General features: G+C 27.6%; 1 protein-coding gene and 1 long non-coding RNA gene across 3 annotated transcripts; one reads left to right on the top strand and one right to left on the bottom strand.

Annotated features, from left to right (window-relative positions):
* Positions 1-248: 248 nt before the first annotated feature.
* LOC145013074 (uncharacterized) lies at positions 249-1,608 on the top strand. 2 transcript variants are annotated; one of them, XR_013664822.1, is made up of 3 exons: positions 249-869; positions 965-1,033; positions 1,122-1,608. It is a non-coding gene; the product is annotated as an uncharacterized LOC145013074 (long non-coding RNA). The 2 variants fall into 2 exon arrangements; XR_013664821.1 differs by lacking the exon at positions 249-869 and having other exon boundaries at positions 876-1,033.
* An 11,014-nt stretch (positions 1,609-12,622) lies between these two features.
* Positions 12,623-13,629, bottom strand: LOC145008116 (uncharacterized). Its single transcript, XM_078966732.1, has one exon. It carries the CDS (start codon positions 13,517-13,519, stop codon positions 12,728-12,730), a length of 792 nt encoding a protein of 263 aa, XP_078822858.1. The 5' UTR covers positions 13,520-13,629; the 3' UTR covers positions 12,623-12,727.
* Positions 13,630-14,141: the final 512 nt, after the last annotated feature.

Genomic DNA, 14,141 nt, shown 5'->3' with positions numbered 1-14,141 from the left:
GCATCACTAAATGTATAATCATAGAAGAATCATTTTTTGGATTGACATGATCTTAATAAGGCTAAATAGAATAATATTGTCGGTATTAATAGCATCTCCATGCTTAATAAAAACTTCTTTTAAACGCCACGTGTCATTTTTTTACATTCTATTTTGCCAATAGTCATTTTTCTGTTTACCTTTACTGTATTTTTCCGCTCATATATATCTCCTTAATTGAAAAACAATCTTCAAATCAGATCCCGTGAAATGTGCAATCAAAATCTTTAAATTCTTAATTATTTAATCCAAATTACCAAATGTGAGATTCAATTCCCTAAATCTCGCTCTTCACATATATCTCCATCTACAGATTTGTAGGTTTATTCAACTACGTTTTGCTGCAAATGGGTTAAATGGAAACAGAGTCTGATGGTTTCCCCTCCGCTCCTTGCTGCTGTACGCATCAATCCAGATTCACGAAGGGAACTCTCTCTCTCTCTCTCTCTCTCTCTCTCTCTCTCTCTCTCTCGTGCTAATACAGTGGCGGATTCAAGCCATTAGAAAGTGAAGTCCCCAATTTTCCACATTCATACTTACACACGGCTCCTTGTTTTCATTTTAATGGTGCTTTATTTTCTTATTTTGATTTTGAAATTAATTTTTCCTTCAAGCTTCCCATCATAACCCTTGGTTCTTTCTCTCTCTAAAAACCATGGGAAAAGAATTTATTTCTTATCATCAATGGAGAAAATGATGAGCTCGATATAAATTGTATAATCATCCCCTACAGATATGAATCTTCCTACGTTTTTAAGATTCTTTAAAATTTGGTTTTGGTGTGATGTAGAGATATATACGAATCTCTTAACCTGATTCCTCTTCTCGTGGTAAGTACCTTCTCCATTCGATTGATGTTTTAATTTTAATTTTTCCTTTTTTATGTATGATTAAGTTATTAACTGTTTAATCCAATTTGGATAAGGTGAATGTGGGATTGGTTTTTATGAAATGGGAACTTAAGGAAGTGGGTGATGTTGTTTATAAGTATAAGGTTAACGAAATTAAAATCTATCACTTCTGACTATCATGTATTATATAAGTTTTGATAAAACAATTGTAACCATAGCTTCAATTTCCAGGTTGCAGCACCTGCACGTGTTGGTCTCCTTGCACCAATCTTATGGCTTAGTTGTTCCTTTTGTTTATGAAAATGGATCAGTGTTCAGTCCTGAAGTCTTTACTACATAGAAGATGATCTCAATGAAAAATTCACCATTGGACTTTCTCAACTTGCTGCATTTTTATTGGGAATCAAATACCCTTCGTTAGTTGCACACCACATATGATCATCAATGGCTACAAGAACTTGCTATTTGTTGTTGTTGCTATTGAGTACTCCTTCAAACATGCTATGAAATTCAAGGTGTGTTTAATATTTTGAGTTTGTAAGTTTGATATGGATATATGATCATCAATGATCCAAGTAAATTTGCAACAACACCATTCTGGGAAGTATGTTTTTTTTTGTATAGTTTGAGATCATAAATCTAATATATGTAGCTATGAAACTTCCATTTTCTTCTTTCTTTTTTCAGATTATAATTTTTAATATTATGTTTTTTGATATTTGGTGCTCAGATTTGTGATTTGTTAAGTAGATAGAATAAAAACTATATGTGATTTGTTTAGTAGATAACGCAGGTAATCTCTCTATGTGCGTCTCAACATCTATACATGCAATCTCTATACTTGGGAAGAATGTGAATAGCCTTAGAATGGTTTTGAAATTTTTTGAAGGCCAAGGGTATTTTGGTCAACCATGGATACACCTTCAATGAGATATGTAAACTTATTATTTTCATTAATCATTTTTTTTTGAACTTTCATGGTTTTTGGTGGAGAAGCATAATCATTTTTTTTGAACTTCCATCTTCATATTGAGGATTCTTGTGTTCCTTCTTATTCTTCTATCCCTTTTACTTTCCTTTTTAATGCTAAAGTGACATCATACTTTCATATTTGAGGAAACAAAACATGGTGCTTTCATTATTAAGCCAAAAATAGCATGTTACTTTCATTTTTAAGGAAAAACTAGCACACTACTTTCTTTGCTAAGCCAAAAGTAACAGGTTACTTTCATTTGTAGTGAAAAATAGTATTCTACTTTTATTTTTAAACGAACAATAAGATGTTAATTTTGTTTTTATGGTAGAAATATCATGTTACTTTAATTTTTAAGGTAAAAAAGTGCATGGTAATTTCATTCTTAAGGCAATTGTAACATGATACTTTCCTTTCTAAGCCACGCATAGCAAGCTACTTCCATTCTTTACTCAAAAATAACATTCAACTTTTATTTTAAACCAACAATAACAAGCTACTCTTTAATATTTAGCATCCTACTTTTATTTCATCTTATTGCATGGAACATTATATTATGAAATTGTCATGCAGTTATACAAATTTTATGAACTATGAGTTATGAAGGATGATGTTTCTTTGTTTTGCTTCAATGTTCCTAGATGATTTTAAATTTTATTAGCAAGAATTTGACTTTTTTTTTGTTAATTGTTTATTGAAAGCGAGAACTGGAGCTGTGGTTTTATTTTGTTGTGCATAAACCAACATTGGCATGCCACTTTCATTTTAGGGACACGATTCTTGTAAAGACACAATGACACATGTGATTAAATGCATATCTGGATCCATGATTTATTTTATGTCTAATTTGTATTATTGCAATATTACTAGCATATACCTCAGTTTTATTTCTTTGTATTCGTATCTTAATGCAATTAAATATATACTTAAATCACAATGCTTGATTAGTGTTTATCTGTTAGTAACCTTAAGCTGAATTTTTATTATTTTAAAATCATGTAAAACCATATGAGTCTATATATGTGAATGTGATATAAGAGAAACTTTATGATTTTCATATCATGCAACATTTGGATTAAAAAAGCAATTTGTTTGACTACAAAATAGAACTGATTGAACTATATGTATAGCATGATATCGTACTTTTATTTATTTTTTAAAATCTTTTTTTCATAGGATGTGGCCAAAAGATTAATTATGTTTTGAAAACATTTTACATATTAATTAAAAATAACGATAATGGTCTTACGAACAAAACATCCAATGGGGTTGTATAAATATAATTGTTTTAAAATTATGATTAATAATAATAAATTTTAGTCTATGTTATTTTACTTTTATCAACGTGTCGTACACGATTATAACCTAGTATATCACTAAATGTATATCGCTGGAGAAGACACCGGTTACGTGTTTTCATCTTTCTATTTTACTGATTGTATTACTGGGCCAAAGCCCATGGATAACTCAAGATTTAGTTGCCTTCAATGGTGGATTTAAGCCCACTGTACTTTGTCAAATAAAAAAAAATGTTTTTAATTTTATCAAGATTTTAAAGTTACATGTTATCCTGAAAACTTATAATGTTCCAAGGTTATTTCGAAGTCTATGAACATTAGAATTTACATACGATCAAAAAAAAAATTTAACAAATCAAAATAATAAAGTTCCATATATCTAATTAGATTTGAATTGATTTTGGATATCTGCTACGTTAGTAATTTAGTATTAAAGATTGTATACCGATCAAATTTCAAGTAATAATCTTGATGTTTTTAAGGAAATTATTCAAATTAGTTTTAATTATATCGTATCTATAATAAGAGTTTTTTAATAATCTATTACTATTTATTTCTTTTATTGATCACTTCAAAGTTTAAACCATTTAAGCATATTGAGTGGATATTGGATAATATAAATTTATACTTAATATATCTCATCGTGTAACCATTTTTCTCCAATTATATTTTATTAGTTTATAAACCGTGAAAATCATAATTATAAAATTAATTAAACTTTCATATTAAAAACTTAAAATTATTAATCAATTATTTTAAATAAATTATTATTGAAGGTATATTTTTTTAGTTATATAAGATTATAATCGTTGATTTAAATAAATATATGAAGTTATATCACCTTATAATCTGTATTAATTTAATTTAATTTAATTTTTTATTCTAATGTTATTAATTTAATATAATTAGAGTGAAAAAAAAATTAAAATTGAAATTTAAATGCAGAATCAATTATTAACTTAATTTAACTAGAATGAAAATTTTAAATTTTGAAATTTGAAATTGATAATTAATAGATTGACAAGTGGCAAAATAAGTGACATAAAATTAACTAGTTGTGAGACTCATGTATTAATGGGTTAAATTGAAAAAAAAAAAGTTAAATACAAAAGTCAAAATATTTAAGAACTTCAAATTTATAAAAAAAAATAAGAAAAATAATGAATTATTATAATGAATTTTTTTTATCTTTTAAATTTAAATAAATAATTTAAATAAAGAAAAAAAAATTAATGAGCTTTAATTTTAGGAATATTAAAATTAAAAGGTAAGTTTATTAATAAAAATTAATATCTATTTATTGCTACATTTATTGCAATTGTTACATTATTAAAATATTATGTGCAATTTAATAAAATATGAAAACTCATACAATGATATGTGGAAAAAAAATTAATTCAAAATAACAAAAAAATGATATTTGGCAAAGTGAATAAAAATGTGACAAGTGACAAAACAACTTTCATTTATTAGAAATAATGATGATGTGTTCTAATAATATGACATATATTAATAGAAGAATAAATATATTCATTTATTAACAAAAAAATTTATTAGCATAGGAAGATTTTATCCTTTAATTATATTTTAGTTTTATATATTTGTTATTATTTTAATATTTATTTATTATTATTAAATATTTGATCAGAATTTCACTTATGATATATAATTTTATATTGATTATATAACATTTTCAGTATTTTTTTATTTTTATAAAAGTAACCTAATGATATATATATATATATATATATATATATATATATATATATATATATATATATATATATATATATATATATATATATATATATATATATAAATGATGACCCTATATATAGTTGTATTTATATTTTAGTTTATTTGTACAGTTTTAATATAATGTATGTGTAAAAACAACTAACTAAATAAGGGGAATTGGTTATATAACTCATATAAATGATTACTTCAACAACAATAACCAAGTTATAATTTTTTTGAAAAATGGTCATAATGTATGGAATATATCATTCCGGAGTATCGCTATACATTCTAGAGCATCTATTCCAAAATATTTCTCCGTATATTTCGAACAGAAAATGTTAATTCCGATGTATGGTAGTCAATATTATATCTAGATGTGACATTACAGAATCACGCACACACATTTCAAACTCCAAAAAATGACATTTTTCGTCCTATATATATAAATTGTATCCCATATTGTTAGTCACTTATTTTCGATCATCCATAATTAAATATTATAACTATTTCAAGATAAGTTTCTCAAGAGTAATTATGAAGAAAACTTTACCAACTACTTACACAACCTTCGGCAAAGCAACCATCATAGTTACACCAACAATAAACAGATGCGATATATCATTTCCAACTATTTTTTATGGCTATTGGATGTGTTGTAAAATTATTTTGTACAATCTTTTAATTATTCATTTAAAATTTATAACGTTTCTACAAGTAATTGTTTTGTTGTCCCAAAAAAAAATACAGCTCCATGTATTCATAGGTTGCTTGATGTGATGTATCGTTTTCAACTTTGTTTTGTGGCTGTTAGATATGTGGTAAATATTTTGTACAATATTTTAATTGTTTCTTTAAAATTTATAACGTTTCTACAACTAATTATTTTGATTTTCCAACAAAAATACAACTCCATGTATTTATAGGTTGTTTGTTCCCTATCATTTTTATAGGTTATGTCCATCAAAAAGAAGACTACCTAAAGATAATGTTTGTAGTAGTAGCTATGATCCAACACAACCAGACTTTGCCTATAGCATTTTGTAACGTCCCAATTTCTAGAATAAAATTTTCGTTTTTAAACTAGAATAAACACCCGTTTTGTAAATATACATTCGAGTCAAAACCATTTGTTCATAAAAACAAAATTCAAATCAGAATTATAAGGAAAACAATGCAGAATCTCGAATCATAAAACTGTTGATGTGTGTGTATGGTCCCGCCTTTACGATCCGATAAGTACCTGAAAAATATTTAAATCTACAATTATATGCCAAATTGTATTGAGTTCTCAAAACACCTCACACATGACACAACAATACACATACAATACATACACACAAGGCCCACAATATAAGGCTCAATCGCCAAATCGGAGCCTACAGTATCCAAGTCAGGCCGCCCCCCATAGGCCAACAGTATAAAATGGACCGCAACACAAAGCAAGACTGCCATAATATGTCGACATATGCAAATAACAATAGCAAACAAATACAGGTAGTCATAACAAATCTACCAGTCTAAAAGTTTACTACAACATACTAACATCCTAACATACAAAGGATATATGTTGCAGTTCAAAGTATAGTAATAAAACTCACCTCACCGAAAAAGGAATAAATCCCTACAACTCTTTGTTGACTTTTGTACCTCGTTCCTGAGAAGGTTAAAGGAAGCTCTTAGGGAGGGTAGGGAAGTATCTTTCATAACCAATATGGACGATGTCATTAGTTCTTTTATAGGTTAGGTATTCCCTAATTCTTATCGTGGGTATTGTTGTAAGAGTGTGTTCATGTATTTGTGAATAAGAATTGGTGGAAACAAAGAATTGGAACATTTGTTCTTCCATGCATGCAAATCATATACGATGTCTGGTTTTCAATAAACATTATGTCAGCTAACTCATGATGCCTGTGAGGTGTTTGCCAACATCGGTCACGTGAAATAGACAAGCGCCTATTTTCTTAACATCTCTTAGAATGTACTCAACATTGATATTCCATAATTCCTCCCAGTGTTATCGGTCAATCAACACAATGTACAGATAATAACACATAATGATGCAATTCGTGACTACATCCAACAAACTTTTGTTAAACATAGTCTCACGGGAGGTAAAATACCATCAAATATTGAATTATCTTTTACTTTTACAATAACCATAAATGATAATATTAACTTTTTAGGGAGGTTGACTAGCATACCCACCCTGTATGCAGAGATGGTGTTTCACCGGAGGATGCAAAAGTTTGTTTAGTGGCAAGCAACAAAGATCCCGACCGAGATCTTGTCTCTATTCCCGTATGATGTTTTTCAAGTTTTTGATATTAAAACAAATTGTGTTGTAGATCTGAACCGTCACACATGTTCATATGAGAAATGGTGTAGTTTGGGTATAACGTGCGGTCATGCTATTATAGCATCGCGTTATTCAAACACCTTAAATTTAGACGATGTGGTTCATATATATTACTGGGTTGATGTGTTTTGAACTGTATACCAAACGCAAAATGTGAATCATGTTCCCCCTCTATATGAATAGGAAATATTAGACCCATTTATGATTGTTTTAATCCATATGTAACTGTATATTTATATTTATCGCAATTTATTATGTTTGTAATCGATTTGGAGTGACTAATCAAAATTATTACTGCCCTAATATTTTTTACATATTAAAAAGATATAATTTAGAAATAACATAAAGGTATTTATCCTATAGATAACAAAATACATAATTTAAAAATACTGGACATCTTTTCAAAGATCCCAAGCATATGTTCGTAAGAAAAACCAATCTCGTTATTTTGATGCTTGTATTCCACCCTTACCAAGTGCAAAATTACTTGTTCATCTTCATCCATCTTCATCCAATAAATTGTTTTCGATTTTTTGTTAAATTTTGATAAACTCCTTCACCTTTGATCGTATGTCTAGAAACTTAGTCTTCACTTCTTCAGTAGTTCGATACTCTTGAGCATATAACTCAAAGTGAAACATATTTTTCAATCGGACTCATCGTGATCTATACATAAAATGTGGCAGACCGATGACAACCATATCATCCTCAATGGTTATCCAAGCCTAAAAGAGTGCAATCTCTTCTTGTGTAGTCCATGGTTCGGGGTGATTAACTGTCATTTTGAAGTTGTAAAAGTTCTTGAATTCCAATCTCTTATTTATAGTGGTTCATTCTGGATTATATGTTATTCCTGACTAACATTCCTGATTGACATTTCGGACATCAGATCAATAATTATGTCAAGTCAAATTCATCATTTATGTTAAAGATTTATGACTTTTCGGACTCACGGACACACAATCACGAGCATAGATGTCAGATACATATTTTGGACAAACCGTTCCGGACACTTTCCAGACACACTATATTTTCTTACAACCTCACACTATTAACATGGAGGTACCATACATCATAAACGTAGTACATTACAAAAGTAAAAAGTTGAGAATAAGTTCATCTGAGTTTGGTGTTAGAGATTGCAAAGAAGAAAATTGTTATGTTTATTAGGATATTAACTTGTTTACAGAAGGCCTTGATTTCCCAATCCTAGATAAAATGTCGGATGACCTTTTCGAAGCTACAATGGCCGCAAAGAAGCCAACGAAAGGGAATTTGAAATAAGTCGGACACTCAATCAATAGGTAGTCGATCTAGCAGAATAGGTAAATGAAATAAGAAAAATGGGTTGCTAAAACTATGAAAAAAAAGTCAAAGAATCTGAGAAGTGGATCCGAGATGCAAATACAAAAATTGATAAGGTTCGGAAAAAATGGAACCGTCTAATAGATGTTGTAAGAACTATAAAATATTTTATTGACCATGAAAAAAAAATATGTATCCATTATAATTTCCTAATTTTTAGAAACCAATATAAGTATGTAATAGCTTTTGTAACGACCGTTTAACTCATGTTAGTAAAATGCATTGTCATTTTAGATAACTCTAACATTTCGCTCTTTCAAAAAAAACGATTCTACCATTTCTTTTATATAATTAAGTTTGAAATGATATTACAATAGTTAAAATTATAATATATTTCCATGATACCTGGAAAATAGCATCCGGTGTAAACTAGCAGTATCTACATTATTTTCAAACAATTTCCTGTAGATCTCAATTAGGTTGAATCCATTATTAGTTATTTTCACTCGTTCTTCTATTGTTGCACTTATCATACATGCGTCTTTGATGATATGCATTGTGTTCACAAAGTGTCGTATGTCTTCAGACATCGTAATGAGACATCGTAAGGATGAACATTTACATATTATACAATTCTAGTTTTCTATGCTCCTCGACCGCAAAAAGCAATAATAGGATTTCTAGTATTACTATTTGTTGTTTAGCACACTTATACTTACGAATCATTTCGAATACAGTTGTATCAATAACACGTCATTGCTCATCTTCAAAACAGATTATTTCATATTCCGTTGGCAACGCATCATCATAAATCGAATCACTGGATGTTTAAGACTAAAATTATATATATATATATATATATATATATATATATATATATATATATATATATATATATATATATATATATATATATATATATATATATATATATATTGAAAACAAACTTGCATAAACTTATCAAAAATTAAAACCAAGTTGTTGAAACTTATCCATATCAAAAATTATAAATTCACAACTAGTCTATAATAGCAAGTTTGTCTAAACTTGTTCCGGTCTCATCTTTCTATGTTCTATTTATTTTCTATTTGAGCTTTAATATAATTTTATGTTTTTTTTTCTTAATTTTATAGGTGCCTTTGGATTTCTGTGATTTATTTTTTATTTTTCTTTTGTAACTCGGCATCATGGCTTTTTATCAGCAAAACAAAATTCCAACAAAATTCTAATATATTACCCTAAAAATAAAATAAAATATTTATTACAAATTTTTTAAATTCAGTTTTACCTTTATCGGACGCAATTCTGAAAGCTCTTGTAAATGGAATACAGTTTCTTCGTCCGTAAAACCCACTTTTTATAATAGCATTCATGTAAATTCGTCTTTGGACTAATACGGAATATTTAACAATATCAAGAAAAAAAATATAAAAATTGAATCTTTATTCCGAACTGTCATTTCGAAATATCATTTCGGAATTGATCTTCGTATTCTGGAGTAAGTTTATCGTAGAATCCCTTGTAAAATCTAATGTAGACTTATTTCCTAACTAAAAAATAATGCTTCACACATTTTGAGATACTTATATGGGTTATATGTCTAAAACAAAATAAGAATAAATAAATAAATAAATAAATACAAAAATATATATTCCAGACTTGTTATTCGTATTCTGAACAAGATATACTACATATTTCATAATACAAATAATTGTTTTTAAACCAAAATGCAAGTAATTTAAAGAGTAAAGTTGACATGATTTAATGAATCCATGGTAAAACCTCTTTTCGAAATCCGGGATCACCAACTTCGAAATTTCAAAATTCGGAATGCTTATTTCAGAATTTTTTGTTGTGGGACCTATATATATATATATATATATATATATATATATATATATATATATATATATATATATATATATATATATATATATAACATTGACCTGCATTAATAGGTTTGACCTGTTTTTGTCTTATCCGGAATCGTTACTCTGGACACAATGGTTACTTTTCAAAAAAAAAAAAATATTTTGGTAACTATAAACTAAAACGTGGTTAGATTACTCAATTTCCCAATAAATAAATGAGATAATAAAATATTTTAGATAGATGAAATTATTAGTTAATTTTTTTAAATGTTAACCGTTGAAGATGTTAAATTAATGGAATGATGAGTAGTGTCATTAGATTATCCGGAATAAAAGGAATGAGAGTTATGGTTTGGGGAATTGTGTCGTGAACATCACCCCAAAGGTAGCGTGGTGAAGGTTAGCCATGGTTTCAACCATCACATATAACCTCTCTCTCTCTCTCTCTCTCCCTCCTACAAAAATAAATTTCAACTCCAACTCACACTAAAAACTCTCTCTCTCTCTCTCTCTCTCTCTCTCTCTCTCTCTCTCTCTCTCTCTCTCTCTCTCTCTCTCTCTCTCTCTCTCTCTCCTACAAAAATAAATTTCAACTCCAACTCACACTAAAAACAAATTTTAATAATATAACTATAAAGTATTATTTTCTATAACATTGTATGATTTGATTTAAATAAATTTTATCATAATATATAGTTTATTATTAATGATAATATTAAATAACTAAATAATTGATTTTACAATATAAATAAGATGAAAATTACATTTTAAAATTAAATTGAAAATATTATAAAACTATATAAAAAAGCATTACAATTTTTTCAACATTTGAATAACTATTCTAATAAAAGAATAGTTTTAATCTCATATTGATAAGTGTCATGCAATTAAAACCTTCATTAATGTTATATATCATTTATCATGTCACTTATCAACCTATTAATTAATTATTTTAAATTTCAAGTTTTAAATTTCTCACTATAATTTTATTAAATTAATAATTGATTCTTCATTTTAAATTTCAAAATTTAAATTTTCTCCCTTTAATTATATTGAATTAATAACATTAGATTAAAAACTAAAATAAAATTAATATAAATTATAAAAGGATATAACTTCACGTATTTATTTAAATCAACGATTATAATTTTATATAACGAAAAAAATATCTCTTAAGTAATAATTTATTTAAAATAATTTATTAATAATTTTGATTTTTTAATACGAAAATTTAATTAATTTTATAACCGTGATTATCACGGGTTATAAACTAGTATAAAATAAATATAAACTAGTTGTGTGAGTTAATATACTCACACCATAAATGTTATAAATGTTCAAGTAATACATTTCAAAGTTTGTTGTGAACATCTTATCTTTGATGTTTTTATATATGTTGATTAAGAAATTCTTGAAATCATACATTAACATTAACCATCGTTTCAACCTTAACTGTCATTGCATGAGTATATTCAAAATGAGTAAAATAGGATAATAAGGAAAAGAACAAAAGAGTCTCAACAAGATGAAAAATGTTCAGGGATCTCAAAGACAAAGATTTCAATATCAAGGATCTCAAAGACAAAGATTTCAATATCAAGGATCTCAATATCAATTATCCCAAACCAACCAAATCAATATTAAGGATCCGAAGAAGATCACGAAGAAGAATATCAAGATCAAGACCAACGATCTCAAAGTTATAACCAATACTTTAACTACTTTGGAGGAATGAGGAATGATCTTCACAATATGTAGATTTGTATTTTATTTATGGTTTTTATTTACTTTCACTGTTATGTTTGTTAAGTTTGAATTTTAAATATATATTTAAGTTTGTTATCTAATGAAATCTTTTGTATTAACTATTTGATTGTGTTTAATAATAAAAACTATAAAATATATAAAATGTTTTTCTTCATATCATAAGATCACGTTGGTGTAGGACATACATAAGAAATACTTTAATATTTATGACTATTCCTAGAAAAATCAACCTTTTTCGCATAGTTTTATAGTTTTCTAAAAATTAAATCAAATATGAATTGTCATAAATATTAAAGTATTCAACAATTTTTCTTTTAAGAGTTAGATTACCCGTATTTTTTGTTAAAGATAAAATCAAATACTATTCAAACACATGTTAGATAACTGAAATTACACTATTCAAATCAATAAACAAAAGCTACTTATGTTAAACTAAACTATTTGTTTGAATTAAAATGCTAAATACTTAGCTTATATATAAATTAAAAAAGATAATATAGTAGCACACAACAGAGTATTGTGCTTGATTAGACAGAAGCTGAAAACAGAGTATCCCAAATCTCAGTGAAAACCTCAAAGATCACCCTGTGATGTTCTTCCGAATTCAACGAAATAAAGCATTCCAACAAATCTTCAAGATCTTCTGCTCCAAATATCTGTTTCTCCACAATCATTTCCACCATTGATACCCTGAAATCTTCATGTGGATTACTCGATTTCTTCACCACTGCAAAACTATCTTTCACCAACTTCCCACTCTTCTCCAATGGTGTTTCATCGGAAATCCTTTGACTCTTACACCCACAGCTGTTTCCGTCTCCGTCTCCGTCTCCGTCGCCACAGATTCTCTTTGATTTCTTCTTGGACTTCCGTTGTGCTCTGTATTTACGAAAAGAACCCGATGAGTCGGAAGAGAATGAACGGGATGAAAACAAAACGGTTTCGTCGTCACTTTCGTCTTCTTCATCACTCGTACGCCAACCGTAGTAGTAATTATGTGTTGTGGGCGAGAAATCTTCCACTTTTTTAGGTTTCCTGTAATGGGGTTTCTTTTTTGCAGGTTTCCGGCAGTCTGCGTATGCCGGAAATGAGGCGATTTGGTCGGTGATTTTGGGGTGGAAAAGATTGGTTTTTGGTTCATCATCGACATGACATTTGGTTTTACAGAAGGATTTAGGTTTGGGAGAGAAAAGATCGATGAGTTGCCGGTGATGTTGGTTTTCCGGAAAGAAAAAAGGTTGATCGGATACGTCGGAGGTGTGCTTCGACCGGCATGATTGGAACATTTTAGAGATTTTTAGCTTCAAGCGGTTCTCCATTGATAGAGAGCAAGAGAGATGAATGAGAGGTGAACTGGAAATATTTTTAAATATAAAAGGTGAAAAGGATCACATTTCAAAGAACTTAAGGTTTCACTTGATGGCTTATAAGGAAAGATATGGAGAAATAACCATATATATTTTATTTTTATTAATAAAGATCGTGGTATAATTTATTTATTTATGAGAATAATAATGTTTTTATATCTTTTACAATTAATATTTTTGTATTTGATTTTTTGAATAATAATTTTTTATTTTTAATTTATGATAACAAATATATTTATATATGTCCCTTATTATAATAACTTAATTAAAATTTAGAAAGAATATATTTTATTTTGTTAAATACTACTATTATTTATAAACAACACTTTTATTTATAAAATTATATATTATTCATAACAAATAATTATTCATAACAAATAATAAAAAACTTAAATTTAAATACATCATTATTATTATCAATCAGGATAAAATATATTGTTAGATTAAGAAAAAAATTCTCTAATTTATATTAGTAAGATTTTTTTTTAGGAAGGTAATAAGTTTTTTTCGACATATTTTTTTGACGAACAAAACAAATAAATCGTTGCATTAATAAAAGTAACACGATTCCTAA

Source organism: Lactuca saligna, chromosome 8, assembly GCF_052625555.1.
Source record: "Lactuca saligna cultivar CGN05327 chromosome 8, ASM5262555v1, whole genome shotgun sequence".
Classification (NCBI taxonomy): domain Eukaryota; kingdom Viridiplantae; phylum Streptophyta; class Magnoliopsida; order Asterales; family Asteraceae; genus Lactuca; species Lactuca saligna.
Note: the sequence above shows the minus strand (reverse complement) of the source record. Positions and strands in the feature narration are given on the sequence as shown.

What these genes read in the sequence shown, in the direction of transcription:
- LOC145008116 (XM_078966732.1), bottom strand. Translation starts at nt 13,519, where the DNA reads ATGGAGAACCGCTTGAAGCTAAAAATCTCTAAAATGTTCCAATCATGC.